Consider the following 20586-nt stretch of genomic DNA (forward strand, 5'->3'; position numbering starts at 1 on the left):
CTGAACAGATTATTTCACATAATATTATTTCCTCTAGGTCCATCCATGTTGTTACAAATGCCAAGATTCCATTCTTTTTTATAGCTGAGTAATATTCTATGACAGATAGATAGACAAATAGATAATTTGATAGATATTACATCTTCTTTATCTATTCACCTATCAAGGGACATTTGGGTTGCTTCCATGTCCTGGCTACTGTAAACTATGCCACAGTAAACATAGGGGTGCATATATCTTTTTGAAATCGTGTAACTAAAATGCTTTTGCTCTGAAAAGGAAATCAGCATCAAGAGAGAAAGGCAACCCACTGAATAAGGGAAGATATTTGTAAATGATATATCCAATAAGGGGTTAATACACAAAATACATAAACAACTTATACAACTCAATCCACTTAAAAAATGGGCAGAGGAACTAAATAGACATTTTTCCAAAGATGATATACAGATGGCCAACAGACACTTGGAAAGGTGTTCACCATCACTAATCACAGGGAAATGTAAATTAACACTACAATTGGATATCACTTGAAACCTGTCAGGATGGCTAAAATCGAAAAGACAAAGATAAGCAAGTATTGTGGAGAAAAAGGAACCCTCAGGTACTCTTGTTGGGAATGTCAGTTGGTGCAGCCACTATGGAAAGCAGTATGCAGGTTCCTCAAAAAATTAAAAATAAAAGTACCTATGATCCAGTAATACTGCTACTGGTTATTTTTTTAAATAATCTCTACACACAACATGGGGCTCAAAGTTACCACCCTGAGAGAAAGAAATGCATGCCCTAGTGATTGAGCCAGCCAGGCACCCCATGGGTACTGGATATTTGAGCAAGGAAATAAAAAATGTTTTTTCTAGTTTCTTATAATAATAACATTTTAAAGCCAGTAAGCAACTACAGATACAATTCAAGCAGACAAGTAAAAAAAAAAAAAAAAAAAAAAAAAAAAAAAGGGAAAATTAACAAAGATGCACCCATCACTCCACAATATACACAGAGCTCTATTGGTGTTCACCCACCAACATCCCATGGGAGGCCCACCTTTCCCTGTGATCAAGAGTACTCCATTATTATGCAGGGGGACCCCACTGGGTCGATGATGTCAAACTGCATATGTACTGACACAGCTGAGTTCAAGGTCTACACTTTTTGAACTAACTTCAGTGGGGATAGCGACCCAGCTGTGCTGGATCCCATAGGTGAAGTAGATAACAAACCTAATTAGCATCCAGACACCAAATACTATCCAGGTGCCAGCTGTCATCTGCATCATAAGGTAAACATTCCCAAAGATGCTTAGTAGTGGGAGGAGAGGCAGATCAGGGACCTTAAAGTAAAGGGGACTGGAGCTCTGAGGCTATCTCCAGATGACCCCAGTGAGCCCAGTGATGAGCACCAGGAGCAGCACAACCACCAAAATCGACACTGGGTCTCCAGAAAGCAGAACTGGCCCCTGGGTCAGCACCAGGCAAAGAAGAATGAGCAACAGACAAGCAGTGAGGAACAAACATGGACAACCCAGCCAGAGAGTGGAGTGGGGGTGGAACTACCTGGAAAAAGTAGTCGCTGTAGAGGCAGCCTCTCTGCTGAAGGTCCATTCTCCTCCTGCACCTCTGCTTCATTTTCCTCATTCTGCATCTCAGGCTGATACCTGAGGATGAGAACACAAATTGCAACCAGGGAATGAGAAATCAGGGACACAACTGACCTTAGGTCCAAGAGATCAGTGACTCCAAAGAAGAATACAATGACTGGAATAGTTCCAACAAACACAATGATCATGATAAGAGAGTATTGGAAGAAAGAGATACGGGTAAGGACAGGGAACAGGAGGCCATCCTTTGCCATCATGTATAGCACCTGACGCATTGGCCACACAAAGCTCCAAAGGCTGGCGGAAAGAATGCACAGCAATGCAATAGCTACCACATAGTAGACAGGGACCCAGCCAATATGGAGAAATACCTCAGGCAAGGTGCTCCCAGGTTGGAGCTGGTAGTAAGGCACCATAAGCGTGAATGCTGAAGAGACACCAAAATACACCAAAAAGCAGATGAACAGTGAAATCACAATGCCAATGGGGATGGAACGCTGGGGATTCTGGGCTTTTTCAACTCTGGTAACAATATGGTTGAAACCAAGAAATGCATAGAAACAGGTAGCTGATCCACCAAGAATCCCCTTGAGGCCAAAAGGCCCAAATCCTCCAGAGCCCAGAAGGCCCAAGCTCGAGGTGTCATTGAGTCCAGCCTTTACGTAGTCCTCTTCTGTGAGCTTCCAGTTGTGCAGGTCCCCCTTAATGAAGCCAGAGGTTATGACAAAGCTGAGAGCCAAAAGTTTCACCAATGTGACCAGTTTGGCTCCTGTGGAACTCAATAATGATGTGGAATACCAAAGACTCCTGAATTCCATGAACAACAACACAAAACCCAGAGCAGAGAATTCTAGATATTCTGTAAGGACAGGGGGAACATGTGCCAAGATGCTCTCTTGCACAGTCTGAGACAGCCAGTTCCCACGCAGGTTGTTGAAAGTTAACATCCATGTGATGAACACAATGGCTTTCTCAGCACCAAGGGCGAGGATGAGGTTCCAGCCAGTGATGAAGGCCCAGAGTTCACCTATAGTGACAAAGCTGTAGAGATATGCAGAGCCAGAATGGGGAATGCGGGTACTAATCTCTGCATAGCACAGCCCAGCCAACAGAGAAGATAGGCCAGCCACCAAAACGCAGATCACAAAAGATGGTCCTGCTTGATTTCTGACCACCTCACCAGCCAGGACATACACACCTATACCCACTGTGTGGCCCACACCCTGGGTCACTAAATCCAGAGGCTCAAACTTCTCTGTGGCTCATTCTCAGCCACCGGTTCCTTCAGCGTAGGTCCACGTACCAGTTTTTGACCAAATCTACAAAGTGCCTGACTCAGCATCTCGCTGGAACTGAAGAGGATTCCAGGATCAGAGAGCTGCAGCAAGTCCAGGGAGCAGAGTCTGGGATCAGAATCGGTGAGGCTGAATTTAGCCAAGTTGAGTTGGGGCTGACAAGGTTTGTTACTCAGGCTTCAAAGCTGCTCCTTTGTATTTCACCTGGTATGTAATAGCCCTTCCTAAACCCTAAATAAACAATAAATATTTACTGAACAATGGCGTACAACCAACTTACAAAAGTTCACAACCACAGCTCAGAAGTACCCATGTCACCTGTTGCAGCCCGAGTATCACAGAAACTGAAACAAAAGATCATAAAAAATTAATGCCATTTACCCCCCAGAAAAGTGCCAAATATCTACCAATATTCACCTTTTTATACACCACATGAAAAAAATCCCATTTGGTTTCATCTAACTCTTGTAGCCTCATGGGCTAATTAAGTTGTAGGACACAAAGGGGATGAAACTATGGTGCAACAATTTACACATGAGATGTTTGTGTGGTGCTTCAGCATAAGTTATGACACATTAATTCATGGACTTGAGGACCTTGTTGTAGTTACAGAACCATTTCTCAAATATCATCTGAGTTTAAAATACAAATATTGGTCCCACTGTCTTTAAGCTCTTTATGCCCAAATCAGTACCCAAGATCAGATGGCCCCCTTTCTCCTCATCCTGCATCATCCATTTAGCTGTACTGATGGCAAGGAAAGTACAGTCCAACCCTTCTCTTTACCCATCTAGGCCACAGGGGGCACTGTGAGAAGAGAGGAAGAGGGAGAAAGAAGCAAGGCCTTCATAACTCCCTGAAAGAACTAGAGGACTCTCTCATGAGGAAACACAGGAGAAATAGGTGCATATGCCAACCAAGTGTCCATTACTCAGGAAGAAGAGCCAGAAAGGACATTTTGTGAATTCTGACATTCAGTAAACCTCACCCAAAGCAACAAGGCAAAACTTACTACAGTTTATATGTCCACATTTATGAGAGTGTGATGGGTAGGAAGGAAAGCAGTAGGTCACCTAGCTCAGTTGCTCACAGCCAAAACAATTCATTCTGTCTCCTCCCTCTCTGGGTTCCAGGAGAGAAGGTGAGCTCACTTCTGGAGAGAGTCTTCTCACTGGCCACACCCTGCTCTATAAACACCCTGGGCCATCTGTGATGTCAGTGGCCAGCCATCTGGAGACCCTGCCCTGCTCTCCGAGCTTATATCAAAACACAAACTTGTAACTCCCTCTTAATTTTCTACCATAGTTATTTTTCACTTGCTCAAACAATGGTCTCAATATGCCAAATACGTTTTGTTAATCAAGGAGCCCTACATGTGGTTCCTCCTTCCCCTTCCTCCACTGCTGCTATTCAAATGGCCCCCTCCATCAAATGGAGCAAGACTTTGGTGAACAATTCACAGCAATGTCTCAGAAATGAGTAGAGAAAAACAGAGAAAACAAAGTCATGCAGCCCTCATTCTCCTCACTACTTGGGGTTTGGTTTTGAGAGAATTTTAGGAAAATATGTCAAAGGGTTTTAAAGGCAGAAAGACCAAGTCAAAATTGAACTGTCTTCTCTACAGATTATCAAAAGGAATCCTAATGTTATGGGTCAAAGCTTCTGTGTACAAATCCATCTAGACTCCTTATTTGCCACCCACCAGTTCCAAGGTTATAATTTACCAACAAGCACACGACATAGATAGAGTCAATACTTCACTCATGGAATCTTGCTACACTATGAATAGCATTGACATGTTGCCCACCCACCCCCAGGCTTCAAATCCTTCAGTGGTTCCCCACTGCCCTTCCTTCATAGTCCGTCCTTCCTTCCTTCCTTCCTCCCTCCCTCCTTCTTTCCTTCCTTCTTCCCTTCCTTCCTTCCACTTCTTCCCTTCCTTCCTTCCTTCCTTCCTTGCTCCCTCCCTCCCTCCTTCTTTCTTTCCTTTCTTCCTTCCTTCATCATCTGATCTGTGTTGATTCTTCCAGCCTCATCCCCTGTCCACTTCCTGCTGCAGCTGCAAGAATCAACACTCAACCTGTTCCCTTGCCTTCAATGTCCTCTTGTCCAGTTTGTGTAGCTAACCCCACTTCTCTTTAGTTCCCAGCTCAGAAGTTGCTTTCCCAGGAAGCCTCCCCTGATCTTATGCTGCCATTCCTGTGTGTATGCTGCCCTTCCTGTGTGTTCTTATAGCACCTTACACCATGTGCCATTTATCCTAATGTACCAGAATTTCTGCTCAGCTGCCTGTGTCTTCTATCAAAGTGTGAGTTAGATGCTCAAGAGATACTTATTCAACAAATAAACTGAGAATGCAAATCTGAAAGAGAACATAATCCAGAATTGCCACCTAATTGCCTTTGTGAGATACATACTTTGTAGCCAAAAAATATTTGTAATCCTGATTTAGGTAAAGATATAAATCATATGAATCCTTGTAGAAGGCAAGCAAAATGAAACGTGTGAAGGGAAGACAAACTGATGAAACCTTGACTGTACATCTTTCATGGCAGGTATAAGCCACACATGGTGACAAACAATTGTCAAATGTTTTGAAGATATCAGGCCCTATAACGTCGGTGGGATGTCCTACAGCAGAGGTTCTTACTTTGGGGGACAGAGGGAGGCATAATGAAGACACTGGGGAACACTTTCAAACTTCATATCCTGTCCCTCTGGAGATTCTTGTCCACTAGCCCTGTGCTTCCCATTGCTACTGTAAACCACCCCAAATGACAAGAAATTGTCCTCAATTTCAAAGGGAAGAGATTACAAAAGTTTCCTTCATGGGAAAGCAGCACAGTTTAGCATTTAGGAGTAAAGGCTCTGCAGGTACATGATTCAGGGTCAAATCACAACTTAACCTTATACTGGGTACTCTGGACAAATTAGTTAACCTCTCGGTGCTTTAGTTTCAATAACAGTCAAATGAAAGTAAAAGTACCTCATAGGGTAATTGTGAGGCATAAGAGAAATGATGTCTATAAAGTAGTTAGCTCAGTGCCTAGCAAACAATATGTAATTAAATAATCTGCCTAATGTTTAATATTGAAATCTGATCCAAATTCCTAAATTTGAAAATCAATTAGTCTTTATAAATTTCTAGCACCAAATCATCCACTAAAATTCGAGCCTGTTAGCTTGCCCTCATGAAACAATGAAAACAGCTTTATTCCATATATTTTGCCTTGAAATGCTAAGTACCACAATTAGACACCCGCCTGCATGGTGCTAAACACCTGGAGGTTCTAAGCTAACTGGGTTAGTTCAGGCATCAAGAAAATGAAAGCCTTAAACATCATCATCATCATCATCAATATTTTTGCCTATGGATGCCTCATCTTATTCCGAGAAGGGACAGTTCTGGGTACTATAGTGCTAAGAGCAATGAGCATTATGTCAGAAATTTTGGATTTGGGCCTTGCCTCTTCCACTTCACTATATAAACCAGGGTTATTTGCTTGATCTCTCTAAGCCTCGGGTTTCCTCACCCACAAGGAACCTTACTTCACTTCCATTACAGGATCCACATAAAAATTTGATGAGAAGATATAAAACATCACGCACTGCTGGTGGGAGTATAGCCGGGGTCACCATCCTGAAGCACAATCAGTGGAATTAAGAATGCATACACCCTCCCACCCCAAAATCCCTCTCTGAGATATACACCCCAGGGAAACTCTGTCCTGAGTTTATAAAGAGGCTCATATGAGCGAGTTCATCACAGGTCAGTTTCTGAATTTGGAGCTATGCCAGTCTCTGTTACTAGACGAATATGTAAGTAAAAAGTGCCATATATACACAATGAAATATTACACAGCAGTCAGAAATTTTAAAAAGTAGATTAAAGATAACAACATGGGTACATTTCAGAAACCATGTTAAGTAACGGAAGTAGAAGCAGGATGAAGTATACAGCAGTTACATTTATATATATTTACAAAACAGCCAAAGAGCGTTGCCTATTTGTCAAGGATACGCACATACCTGTTAAAATTTTCATGTCATTCTCTGATAAAACCTTCTACTGGTTTCTCCTTTTATGCAGAGTAGAAGCCAATGTTTGCATTTACAATGACCTACAAAGTCCTACAGTATTTGTCACTGACCCACCTGCTACTCAGCCTCTGTTTTTCTCTCTCCCTCACTCATATTTCTCTAGCCCCCTAACCATTCTGACCTCCTAACATACCAGGCAAGACCCTACCTCAGGGCCTTTGTACTTGCTGTCCCTATGACCATACCACTTCTAGCCCAGATAGCCCCATGGTTGCTCACTTCAATGCATTTGGTAAAAGACCATGTATAGCATAGCCTTCCTTAATCACCATATATAAAACTACAATCTGCTCCTAACCATCCATGCCATCCCTTATCCCCATGCCCTCATTTTCCTCATACCACTTTTCACTATTCAAGGTACTATATGTTTTACTTAATTGTTTATTATTTCCTCACACCAAAAGATGTAAGTTCCATGAAAGCAAGGCATTTTTTATTGTTTTTTTTTTTCTTTGCCTAGTCCCCACACTACAACTGTGTATTTGTAGAGTAAAGGAATGTATCTAAATACACATATAGAGCAGGGATTGGGAGAACATTTGTTATATACACTGAAGGAAGTGCCTCCAGTGAGGAGGGGAAATAATAGAAATCAAGATGAAAGGGGTAAAATAAAATGCATTGAAAAGGGGCCTGATAGGAAGCAATGATGCTCAGTCCATGACTGAGGGAGGGGTTGACTCCACTCTGTGCACGTCAGGTTCCACAAGGAATTGCATGAGATAATGTTGTGGGAGTTAAGTTGAAGGGTAACTGTACCCTGTAATTGTCAGGACATGGAGAACACAGAGAAGGAAAATCTGCTAGAAAGAAGGTGGAGAACAAGGGAAGATGGAGCACCTCTCCTACCAGTTCCCTCTGAACCCATTTCCCTTTTCCCAATTCCTCTTTCTCCTTCAGCTCCTTCAACTGTCTCTGGAGTTTCCTTACTGGGCACTAAGGACACTTGTACCATGTTTCTCTCTCTGGGGAACCATCTCCAGCCACCAACCTCCCAACAAAGATACAACACAACAGTGGTTCTGGTCATTTGCTGAGTCACAGACCCCTCTGAGGTTAGTCACCTCAAAAAAATGTCCTACAGTCTTCTGAAGTCCATTCATAGATGCTGAGCAGGAATCCCAGAGGAGGACCATCTGAATGGCAGGGTCAGAGATGGGTAAGGCTTTGGATCATTTCTGTTTCCCTCAACTGTGTTGTGCAGGGTGGTCCTTGTGCTCTTCCCACATTTACTGAAAATGAGGGACAGTGGGCTGCAGACAAAGTATGAAGATACCAGAGAAGCAAACCAAAGAACAAAACATCTGGGAATTAAATTAATCACATTTCATTACTCCAACACAAGCAGGCAGAAGAAAAATGAACAAGCAAGCTTATAGAAGACAAAGGAAAGCCATGACTGGGAATCCTGAGAGATCCTACCACAAATCCAGTTTATAACAGTACACAAAAACATCATCCTCAAATGCTATTTTCAGAAAGGCCCTTTCTCTGTGCAGTAACCTACAATTATCCCAATAGTTTATATTCAGTCCAGACTCTCTGACCCACCTCTCAGAACCCTGCCCTAAATCTTCCTCTACCCTCAGGCCCATCACCTCCCTCCTAGCTCAGCTCCTCACATCCTGACTTACCCTTCCTGGGATAAGCCTTTGGCCTGAGTAAGTGCCTGTCCTGCCAGGGATGCCCTCCTCACTCCTTTTTATCCTGTTGTCATGTTCTAGGTCTTCTCAGTCTTATTCTACAATGTTTCCCCTTGTGTAAGGGAAGCATTTCCTAAGGCATCCTGACTGGTCCCATCTCCAACCTCCCTCCAATTCCCATCTGCACTTAAGGTCCATCCTGATGCTCAGCTATAACTAATTTTCCCTTTCTGTGTGCTGGTGTCCTGCATGTGTCACTTAAATTCCTTTATAATCTAAAAAGATTCCAGGGGGCAGGGCCAAGATCTATCTACCTCCTTCTTCTGGATTCCACACTCCCACCTCCAACCTCACTACCCTGGACAAGAATCTGCTCAAAATCATACGAAGCAACCATAAGAGGCATTTAGGATAGAGAAAATGAATTTATATATATATTGATCGACTACTATATCTTGAGATTCCTAGAGGAAATTTGTTTTGCTTGTTTTGTTTTCTGTTTATTTGTTTGGGTTTTGTGTTTGTTTTCATTTTTGAAAGAGAGAAAAGGCCAAACAGAGGTGTAAACAGGAGAGTAGAACAAGCACCATCATCTATTTCAAGCACATTTCCAGGATATTTCCCTAATGAGGGCCCTGGGTCTGTGAATCTCATTTTAACTAGGAAACAGTCTCTCCAAAGGAGGTGCTTGGTGCGTATGAGGTGCTGAAAGAAATCCAGAGAGAGGCCAGGGAACATGAAGTCAGCTTGTATGAATTCCACAATCCCCCAACTCCCCCTTCCCTCCCTCTCCTCCATGTATTTCTCTCAGTCTCTGAACTCCTTCCAAACTCCAAAAACAAAGTTCCATCCCAAAGTCTCCCACAACAACTCCTGTCAAGTCCAACAATCCACCCATTAAATTGCAGGCTATCTTCCCCTCCCAGCCAGCCCCAACCACTGCCCTTTATCCTGGAGGTCATTGTGTTCTCTGCTCTGTCTCTGACAAGGGTACAGCTCATCTGGACATTTCCTTTTCAAAACATTTTCCAAGACAGTAAGTTCTACTGGCTCCTCTGGCTGGGTGTTAACACTCTCGCCTATCAGGAGTTGGCCTAGTGTTTCCTCCTGAATAGCCTCAAAGAGAGTTTGGATACCAGTTGTTTTGCTAGAAATTTGATGGGGACTTGAGAGGAAGGCTAATGAGGCTGTTAAATAATTATTTTACTTCCCAAAGTTCCAGAGAAGTGGATTTAAATACAACATCTGCAGAGATCATATCAATCCTCTCTATCCAAACATAAATCCTTTCTAACCTAAAGTATATAAAAATTTCTTCCTACTAAAATTTCTAGACAATGAAGACTCTGGAGCCAATCCAACTAGTGACTCCCAAACATTCAACTATAAAGGTTTTTAGAAAGCTGAGCTACCCCAGAGTTTCTCAAGTCCTAACTCAAGCAGCCCTGCATCTGAGGTAGCAGCAGTCATGAATACAGGAGTAGAAGCTTTGAGTTCAGGGCAAGAGTTTTAAGTAAAGGTAAATGTCGTGTACATGTACAGCAACATGTCCAAGAGTGAAACAGTTCACAGGCATATGGAAAGGCAAACAGAACAAAAGCCACCATGAACACTGGGGCTGAGTCTCATACCCAAGGGTAGAAGAAATTGGTTTCCAAAATCAAATGAAAAATGGAATCTTCCCAATTTCTCCTTCTGTTTGGCCTTCTCTTCAAGTCTGTGTCCAATCATGGTCTTTCCTTTATCTGTTCAACTAATATACTGATTCTCATTTATTCAGCACTGTAGATAAAGCAGAAAAAGCACAGAAATCTCTCCACACAAGTTGGTTACATCCTGTAGTTGAAAGCAAACAATAAACAAATAAGTAATATGGATATATATTGTGTTGGAATTGCAATCAGTGAGACAGAGAAGAAGGAAGCAAGAAAAGGTTAGGATGTGCTCAGAGTGGGTGTTGTGATTATAAAATGGGTGATCCAAGAGAGCCTCACCTTCACACTGTTGTGCAACTTGTTGCACAGAATTTGTTCATCTTCCTCAGCTGAAACTCCGTACCCATAAACACTAACTCCCCATTCTTCCCTCCCCTCAGTCTCTGGCACCACCATTCTACTTTCACTCTCTGAATTTGACTACTGTAAGTACCTAGATATAAGTGGAATCACACAATATTCTCCTTTTGTGACCAACTTATTTCACTTAGCATATGCCTTCAAGGTTCATCCAGACTGGAATATATGTCAGAATGTCCTTCCTCTTTATGGATGAATAATACTCCATTGTCTATCTCCCACACCTTGTTCACATTCCATCCACTGGCGGATTCACCTTTTAGCTGTTTGTTATGAATATGTGAATAGAAATATCTTCTTGAGTCCTTCCCTTGAATTCTGTGGGACAACAAACAGAAGTGGGATTCCTGGATCCTATGGTAATTGGATATGTAGTTTTTGAGACATCACCATGTGTATGTATATGTATATATGTATGTGTGTGTGTGTGTGTATACATATACATATACATATACACATACACACATACATATATACATATACATACACATGCCACATCTTCCTTATCATCAGTTGATGGACATTATGGATGTTACCATAATTTGGCTATTGTTGATAGCGCTGCAATAAACACTGGGGTGCATGTGCCCCCGAATCAGCATTTTTGTATCCTTCAGATAAATACCTACTAGTGCAATTGCTGGGTCATAGGGTAGTTCTATTTTTAATTTTTTGAGGAATCTCCATACTGTTTTCCAGAGTGGCTGCATCAGTTTGCATTCCCATCAGCAGTGCAAAAGAGTTCCCCTTTCTCCACATCCTCACCATCATCTGTTGTTTCCTGAGGTATTCAGTTTAGCCATTCAGACAGGTGAGATGTGGTGTCTTATTGCGGTTTTGATTTGTATTTCCCTGATGATGAATGAAGTTCACCATCTTTTCATGTATCAAAATAACACCAGGATTCTTTACAGAGCTAGAACAAACAATCCTAAAATTTTTATGGAACCCAATTAGCCAAAGTAATGTTGAGAAAGAAAACAAAAGCGTGGAGGCATCACATCCGTACTTTGAGCTGAATGACAAAGCTGTAATCATCAAGAGAGCATGGTATTGGCACAAAAACCAGACACATAGATCAATGGAATAGAACAGAAAACTCAGAAATGGGCCCACAAATATATGGCCAATTAATCTTCAACAAAGCAGGAAGGAGTAGCCAATGGAAAAAAGACAGTCTTTTCGGCAAATGGCGCTGAGAGAACTGGATGGCAACATGCAGATCAATGAAACCGGACCACTTTCTACACAACAATAAATTCAAAATGAATGAAAGACCTAAATGGGAGGCAGAAAATTGTCAAAATCCTACAGGATAAAACAGGCAGCAACCGCTTTGACCTTGGCCGCAGTAACTTCCTAGTAGACATGTCTCCAGAGGCAGGGAAAATAAAAGCAAAAATGAACTATTGAGACCTCATCAAGATAAAAGGCTTCTACAGAACAAAAGAAACAATCAACAAAACTAAAAGGCAACCAACGAGAAGATATTTGCAAATGACATATGGAATCAATGGTTAGGATCCAAAATCTATAAAGAGTTCATCAAACTCACACTCAAAAAAAAAAAAAAAAAAAAAAAGCCAGTGGAGAAATGAGCAGAAGATATGAATAGACACTTTTCCAAAGCAAACAACCAGATGGATACAGACACATGAAAATGCCTAGTACATTTAGTTTTATAAATCTTTTCAACTCTACACATTTCTTTTGCATATATTTCATTTGATGCTCAGTAACAGACTACAGAAGCAGGTATTAGTGCTGCTATTCTACAGATAATGAAACTAAGGCACAGAGAGGTTAAGTAACTTGCCTCAAGCCACAGAGCTGGTAAGGGACAGAGCAAAGATTCAAATGACTGCACTGTGGTGCCCCCTTCTGTAAATTAGGCTCTGGGAAGCAGCCATACCTGGTGCCTACTTGTGTAAGGGAGAAGTGACCCCCAGAAGGCAAAAGACCTGCAGCCCTTCTCAACATGTTCTACCCAGGAGAGCTTGGCCAAGTGGAGGCCTCATCTGGGAAGTGGGGATGTCATACCTTACCCTCTGAATATGAAAGGCTAAAGCAGATCATTTACTAAAGATATTTGAGCTTTAAAACACAAAATTCAATCTATGGAAGGGGTGGATGAGGGGATAGCCAGGATAAGGGCTCAAAGCCTCAGTCTTCCCATTACCTCTCCTCACCCTATCCCTGTCTCCCTCTCCCTCTTTCTGTCTCCTGACCCCCAGGGGTCTCTTCCCCACCTGTCTAGGCATAGGCAGCTGTCTCCCCCAAGCCATGGCTCACTAGCCTATGCAGTTGAGGCTCATTCATCCTTAAGCCTATGAGGACACATCACAGCCAGGGACGTCAGCCTAGCTTCCCAGCATCTTGCCCACCCAGCCCAGGGTCACTGTGGAGCTACACCCATGGCACATTTTACATTGCTGCTCCACATCTCTACCACCTGTAACACCCTGTCATATGCTATCCCTTGAGGGTGGGTTCTCCAAGCTCTCTGTCTCTCCTGCAGACCCTGCCTCCTCCATCCCTCTGCCTCCCTAACATACTTTTTCTAACCCCCACCTCACACACACCTACACATTTCTGCCTCATCTGCCTATAAAGTTCATATTATCTCCCTCAATGTCATGTACTTACTGAGAGCTCTAGCTTATCTGATCCTCTCCTCTCTGTTTTCCTGTTCCTTGCTAAATAAATGAGTATTATTATTCTTGTCTCCTAGGACACCTTCTAGAGTTCTGTGTCTCCTCCATCTTCCCACCTTTGGTGTTTGTCTCCCATTGTCCGAGTCACAAGGCCTGGTCCAGTTGCCTTTGACCAACTCAGGTCACAAACATTTGCTGGGGGAGTTCCTAGAGTACTGTGTCTCTCTGTCTTGGCTCTCAGCCTCATCTCACCAGCTGCCAGGAGCTCCAACAGGACAGGGCCCTGCTCCCCCCTTTAGGTCTCCCCTCACTGACCAGCACACATAGAGGGTAGAGTGTGTGATTCACTGATTCTGCTCCCTTGGAGAAAGGAGGGAACTGAGAAAGAAACCCAAGCAGGGACATCTGAGCCTACACTGCCCTGTGAGGTTTAGTGTCAGGGAAGCAGGAAGCTGGAGGGAATCCATCTCTAGTGGGGCAATTCTTTCTTTAGAGATCATAGGGCACCTGTGTGTGCATGTGGGTGGGTGTGCATGTGTGTATGTGTGTGTGTGAGTTTACACACACACACCTAACAATACAAATGGAGGGGAGAGGAAGATGTGCATATGAGGCTCCAGGAGTCCAAGTCCTGTCTGGAGGTGAGAGTGTTCTGGGAGCTGGACTCCCAGACCCTCTGCAGCCCCAGCAGACACAGGCCCATGACTGAAGGGACAGAGGGGGGCCAGCACAGCCACCACAGGATGAATGGAGGCTAGACTTTGGGCAGCCTCCATCCTCCCTAGGCTGGAATTTGTTCCATTCAGTGCACAATTCACATGGTTTTCTGTGTTCTGTGGTTCAGTCCAGTCCCCATCCTCCCTTCTTGTCCACACTTATGGGCGTTTCCTGTGTTTCGAGCTTAGAGTACTTGTTAGGTTGAACTGTATGAAATTCTTGATGGTCACTTGGTTTTGGCTTCTTTAGTCTATTACTTTAGTTCTTCCCTCTTCTAAACATTTTTGGACTCCAGGATAAGCAGAACAGACTGAGGAAGGACAAATAATAAGAGCTAATATTTACTGAGCACATACTACATGCTGAGAGTGTTGCATCCTGACCACAGCACTAATTCTCACTACAGTCCCAGGAATTATTTCCTGCAGCCCCTGCAATTACTTCCCACCTTTCACAGGTGAGTGAGTCCACGTGAAGAGGCTACATGGGGAGGAACAGGGCTGGGATTCCAGATCAGCCCAAGACCTCCTGCTTCACCACAGCCCCCCCACCACCACCCCACCCAGTGTCCCCAACCAGGGGAGTCCTGGCAGAGACTGGGAGCCAGAAGGCAATGCCTGCAGCTACACAAAAGGAAGGGGGAGGAGGACACAGGCCAAACTGGAACTCTGGAGTGGGCAAAAGAGCCCCCTTGGAAGCGGCAGGGACAAAGCCCAGGAACCACACCTGATATCCAGCAGGAGAAGGGTCAGTGGGAGAGAGCACCCCAGGAGAAGCACACTGAGGGCCAGGACTCACACTGGGAGGTGACTACAGCTTCAGGCAGCACCTGAGAGCAGGGAAGGAGGACCTACAAGGAGAGGCCAAGCAAGGTGTAGACAGAGCAGAAGATGGTGACACAGAGGAACCAGGTTACAGAGTCTAGAACACCAGGGAGTGAGAGGTAGTGATGGCCTGGACTCAGAAAGATTCAGTCCAGGAGGAAGTATGAATAGTCTGAGCCAGGGAGAGAACCTGCAGAGGGAATATGGAACTGAGGCAAATTGAGGAACCCACGGATAGAGGCAGTGCTCAGAGAGGGGGAGCAGGAGTCAGCCTCAAAGAGTACAGAGAAGGGGGGTGAGGTAGAATTGGGAAGGATTGAAGGAGGTGGCACACACACACACACACACACACACACTCTTACAAGGTGAAAGGAGCAGTTGTCTGCATATTGGCGTCCAGGTCCCAGTGAGGGATTGAGTCTACCCTACCCCTCCCCACTTTATCAAGTGGGAGCACTGGACATTCTGGAAGGGCACTCAAGGTCCACCTCTGCCAGGTATCTATGAGTCTGGAGAATTCTGTGAGAAGAGGAGGGAGGAGAGGCAGGAGGCTCACAGAGGGTCTTTGCAGGGCGTGCAGAACAGAAAGACAGAGCTTTGCCTCTGCATCCTGGGTGAGAACTGCACAGTGGCTCTTTGAACCCCTCAGAGAGGTCCCCTTGGTTCAACCAATCAAGGGAAGACATGTGGCAGGTCTTCAAATATGGGAAGGGGAAGATAAAAAAATGTGTATCTGTCTTTTATCACTTCATGGCACCTGTAACTCTTCTTGTACATAGGAAGTTTTCAATAAAGTTATTTACTCATCTTTCAACAGGTACCCAAAAATAAGTGCCGAAATCAATGGATATAAATCTCTTTCAATAATCAATCCCGCACCCACCCTCACTCACTCACCCCCAGAAACTCAGTATCTACCCCCAGGACAGTTTCCCCTGCCAAGCCTTCCAAGCACCCCAGTGATAATGAGACCTGAGCTCAAATCCCAGTCATTCCAACACCTCCTCCTTCATCACGTACCTGGTGTCCCTCCCTCCACCTCTCCCCCTTACCCATCCAATGCAACTTGGCCCCCTGGATGTCTCCTTCAAGACAGGCAGTCACTAATGAGCACTGAGCACTAGAAGGGGAGGGTTAAGGGCAGTGTAGTGGGTGGGAGGAGATTCCAGAGCTAGCAGATAAAGAGTCTCTTCAGCATCTGTCAAATGTGTCATCTCCCTCCAGCATCCCTGTCTCTTGCCTCCTGGCTCCTGCCAACCCATCTCCCTGCTGAGGCTGAGGGACAGAGTCAGGTGCAAATTCATGGAAACCTACACACATAATCTCTGGTCTGCTCCAGACCCATTTTCTCCAGGAATGTCACTACCCCTGCCATCTTTCCTTGAAAACTCCCAAATACCCTGAGAAGCCAAAGTTTTAGATGGATCCTAAGGAGGACAGAAGTTGCTCTCACTGCTCAATATCTTGATCTCAGTCCCTTGTCTCCATAGCACATCCCCAAAAGCAGAACTTAAACCTCATACAATGGCAAAAAGAGATCTCAGGAAGACTTTTCCAGCCTTAAGGAGGTCATGAGTGCCTCCAGAAACCAGGGGAGATGGGGAAAAGATGTAGTTAGCCTGCCCAACAACTCTTCTCCTCTTGTAGGCAATTTCCACCAGAGGGTAGGGGGTGCTGTACTGCCCCTGGGAACTTGAGGGAACATTCTCAGCAGCGACCTGCAAAGGGCTCAGAGGCCACAAGAGGGCAACAAAGAATAGCTCTCTTTGCAGAGCCAGCCCTGGGCCCAGGGTGCTGACATAGGGTTGGGCTGCCCAAGCTGAAAGAGTCTTTGGCTCCAGCAGGAACCCATGAATTTCCCAATTCTGGAACCCCTGTGCAGCCCTTTCCCATGGCACCCCTTATTTTCTTTGATGCCTGAAACGCCATCACCGACTGCAGGCCCCTTCCCTTTTCTGTTGGCCCACAAGGGCTGTGTGGTTTTTCATACAGCAGGGGACATCCCAGCATGGAGGTGACACTTCACAGAGTCCCAGCTGATACCTAGAGCCAGAAATGGAACCACATTTTCTTGCTTCCCATTCCAGGGGTCTTCCCATCTGTTCTGACTGTTGCACCTAAAGAAAAGCACACTTCATAGGCCCCAGTGGGAAGCCTGCTCAAAAACCGTGGTTTAAAAAACCCATCAAAGCTGCACCCTTCCCCATGTGATACATGTTCACATACATGACAGTGCACACAGGACTGTTAACCACAGAGCACAGACATGTACACCAAAAATACCATGCATTGCACACCATCACCCTCAGCACACACACCCCTCTGCCCCTCAGAGTCCCACAGCCCCTGCCCCTCTCCCCCTACTTCCTGAGCTGGAAGAGCAACGTCTCTTCATTCATCATTTGCTCTTTGTCCTGTTTTTCCAGAGGCTCCTCAAAGCTGCAGACAGGGAAGCACTTTCCAATTCTAAAATTCTAATTTTGTCCCTGTTTGACACAGCACAGTTTGGAGTAACAGGGGAAACAGAAGGGAAACAGAGGGGAAACCAGTGGTTTCTGAACTCCATTATCTCAATCTGCCCTGTTGATCATGGCCTTCCTGCCCAGGAAACGTCTGACCCATCCACGAACCACTAGACTTATCCCCACATCCTCTCAGCATCCCTACACTCTGGATCCATGTCTCTTACAAAGAAACCACTTCCATAATTTGGGGGCAGGGTGCTAAGCTCCATTTCACAAACCAACCTGGTCTTACAGGCACAAAGTGCAACAAGAGGATTTAAGTTAGACTCAGTAGAACTTCCCAGCACAAGGGGTCTGAAAAACCTCGGCTGGTGTGAAATTCACTAGGAATGTAGGAATGGCCTTACCAGAGGCCTCCAAGAGACAAAGACATGGTTTGGGCCTGTCTGGCTAGTACTGACAGAGTCAGAAGTTTTCACTGTGATTGTGGTCATTCCAGCCTCAGGAGGTGGCACACAGAGACTTTTGGGAACTCTATGGCTCTCAGACAGAATGGGTGGAGCCTAGGGTTAGGAAGTGCAGTCTGGTTACATTATTCGAAAATCCTGATGAGATTCGGGGGATTTGGGGGAGACAGTATGCCTGAAACCTCTGTAGTCTGGCCCTCTGGTCAGAGCAGGACATCTGAGCTCTTCCAATGCAAGCCCTTTGTGAAGGCTTCAGTTCAGGCCCCACCCAGTCTCAGGTCCTGGGACCCTGATGCCATCCCCTTGTGCCTGGCAGGGCAGAGACTCCCCATGCTCAGGCTATGCAATCCCCCACACCCCAAACACAGACAGCCTTTCTCTTCTGGCCTCCCACTCACCCCACAAAACAGCCTGAATCCTGCTACAAATGTGCACAAACCAAAGACATCTTCAGCTATGAGTCGTCAGGATCTTCTGGGACAGCACACACATATACATATGTGTGGGGAAATAGGTTCTACTTACATAAATGGGTTAGAAAAAAGCTTAGGGTGGAAAACTGCCACCACAGGGCAAAAGCACCGAAGCTTGGCTAGTGCGATAGTGTAGAGGAATTATGAGTTACTTGTTATATCACCTGCAGGAAATTACTTTCCATATGATGTCAATATACTAATGTACTTTGATCACAAACTCCACTTGCCCCCCAGGCCCTTTGCTTCTTGTACAAAGCAAGTTAATGATTACTATGATTGTTTTCTTCACATTCACCTCATGTGTAAGATCTTGAGAGCTCAATAAATACAGAGATGAAACCCCTGTTGGGGCTCTTGTCTCCTCCTGGACATTAGCCACTGTCATATTCAATTCTGTATCCCCTCTCTTGCTGGTCAAGAGAGAACTCTAGACTCATCATCTGCGACAGATGGTGACCCCGACGTGATGAGAAGAAAAGCCTATGTGACTAGAGGTCAATGTGGCTAGAAAGCAGTGTGTACTCAAAGACTACAGAATGCCATGGATTGACTAGAGCTTTAAAAGAAAAAAATGCATGAGACTTTAATCTCTCCTGATGAGGTAAGAGAAAAGTGAAACTATATTAGGATCTGCTGCCGTGGAACTTTTGAGAGAATTATTATGGGAGACTCCCTATCCCGAGAACAGAAACAATACATTCATATAGCACTCTTTAAATTATTAATGATTATCCAGCAACACTGACCTTGGTGTCCTGAACAAGGAACATTTGACCTAGACATGGGAACAAATAGTTAAAACACTAAAGGAACGCCATACATAAGGTGCCAGTGTTCCACCTGAGGTCATTCTTACATGGTCTATTGTCACTACAGCCCTTCTGCCCCTGAGTGCGGATAATGTTATGAAGATATAGACCCACCCAAAGTAAATACAAATTTTTCCAAGGAACCTAGACCTCCTTATTGTCAGCCAGCCCCTTTCACACCCCTATGTACAGAGAATGTCAACTCCCCGCTTTGTCATTGGAAAAAAAAAATCTGTTCTTTTAAAGGAACAAAACATTCCCTCTGACATCTTTACCACGATGCTACAACCTATTAAGGATGACCTTATGGTGTTTACAGATGCCTCGGGGAAAACTCACAAGACTACTTGACTTTGGAAAACTGGAAAAAAACGGAAACATATAATATACATTGCACCGAGATCTACCTAACATTTAGAACTGTGAACCATATTATTAGCTATAGAAACCGAGAGGCTAAGAGAAAAATTACCAGGTGTACTCACAACTGCAAAGAAAAGATCTTTCCCCTCTACCCGCCCTTCCCGAAACCAGCCAGGGCACACCAGGTTGTAGTCTGACCTAAAGGCGGGAACCAATCAAGTTCTGCTGAGTGGTTTGAAATAAAGGCGGGAACCAAACAAGTTCTGCTGAGCGTTCAAATTTAAATGTCAACCAATAACAGCTCTGTAACCTCAAAAAATCCCTAACTTGTTTGTGCCTGTCTATAAAAGAAGCTGTAAGATCCTTGCTCGGGGCCTCTTAGTGTCACCGGCAAACGAGTGCGCGGAGGACCAGGTTCGAACCTGCAATAAACGACCCTTGTCGCTTGGCTTTGACTCTGGACTCTGGTGGTTTGTTTTCGGGGGGTCTCTCGAATCGGGGCATATCAAAACCTTTTCCCAACCCTTAAACAATGTCTCTGAGATGTCAAGGAGCAAAGACCACCCATTTCAGATTTCCCCACCAGTGTTCCAGGTAAAACTTAACCATGGGGAACAAATTGTCTTAGGTGGACCTAAATGTAAGCTTGTTGGTTTGGAATAGACCTGTTTATCAAAGGTCAAGTAAGCTCATGTTAGAACTTAAAGTAATGGTTAATTTTTCCTGCCTCCTAGTTTTCATGGTAATTGTTAAGATAGCTTTCAAAAGCTTTTGAACCTAAAAAGTTTTGCTTGCATGAGAAATTGGGATTGAATCTAGGACTTTTTTAAATTTTTTTAATGTTTATTGACTTTTGAGAGAGAGAGAGAGAGAGAGAGAGAGAGAGTGCAAGCTATGGTGGGGCAGAGAGAAAGAGGGAGACATAATCTGAGGCAGATCCAGGTTCTGAGCAGTCAGCACTGAGACCAATGCTGGACTCAAACTCATATGACCCAAGCTGAAGTCAGATGTTTAACTGACTGAGCCACCCAGGCACCCCTAGGACTTTTCTAAATAGGATAGGATGCTAAAGCATTGATTACCAAACAAGGCTTATC

At 44.4% G+C, this 20586-nt stretch overlaps 1 protein-coding gene across 1 annotated transcript in view; it reads right to left on the minus strand.

Moving 5' to 3' along the window:
* LOC125169830 (cationic amino acid transporter 3-like) overlaps nucleotides 1–15988 on the minus strand; it is a 373522-nt gene extending 357534 nt beyond the window's left edge. Inside the window, exons 1-2 of the mRNA XM_047865606.1 lie at nucleotides 15962–15988; nucleotides 1554–1654 (exon numbers count right to left, since the gene is read on the minus strand). Coding sequence (XP_047721562.1) covers nucleotides 1554–1654; nucleotides 15962–15965 — 105 coding nt within the window. The 5' untranslated portion in view covers nucleotides 15966–15988. The remainder of the gene's footprint in view (nucleotides 1–1553; nucleotides 1655–15961) is intronic.
* Nucleotides 15989–20586: the final 4598 nt, after the last annotated feature.

This window comes from Prionailurus viverrinus, chromosome B4 (assembly GCF_022837055.1).
Source record: "Prionailurus viverrinus isolate Anna chromosome B4, UM_Priviv_1.0, whole genome shotgun sequence".
In the NCBI taxonomy this organism is placed as follows: domain Eukaryota; kingdom Metazoa; phylum Chordata; class Mammalia; order Carnivora; family Felidae; genus Prionailurus; species Prionailurus viverrinus.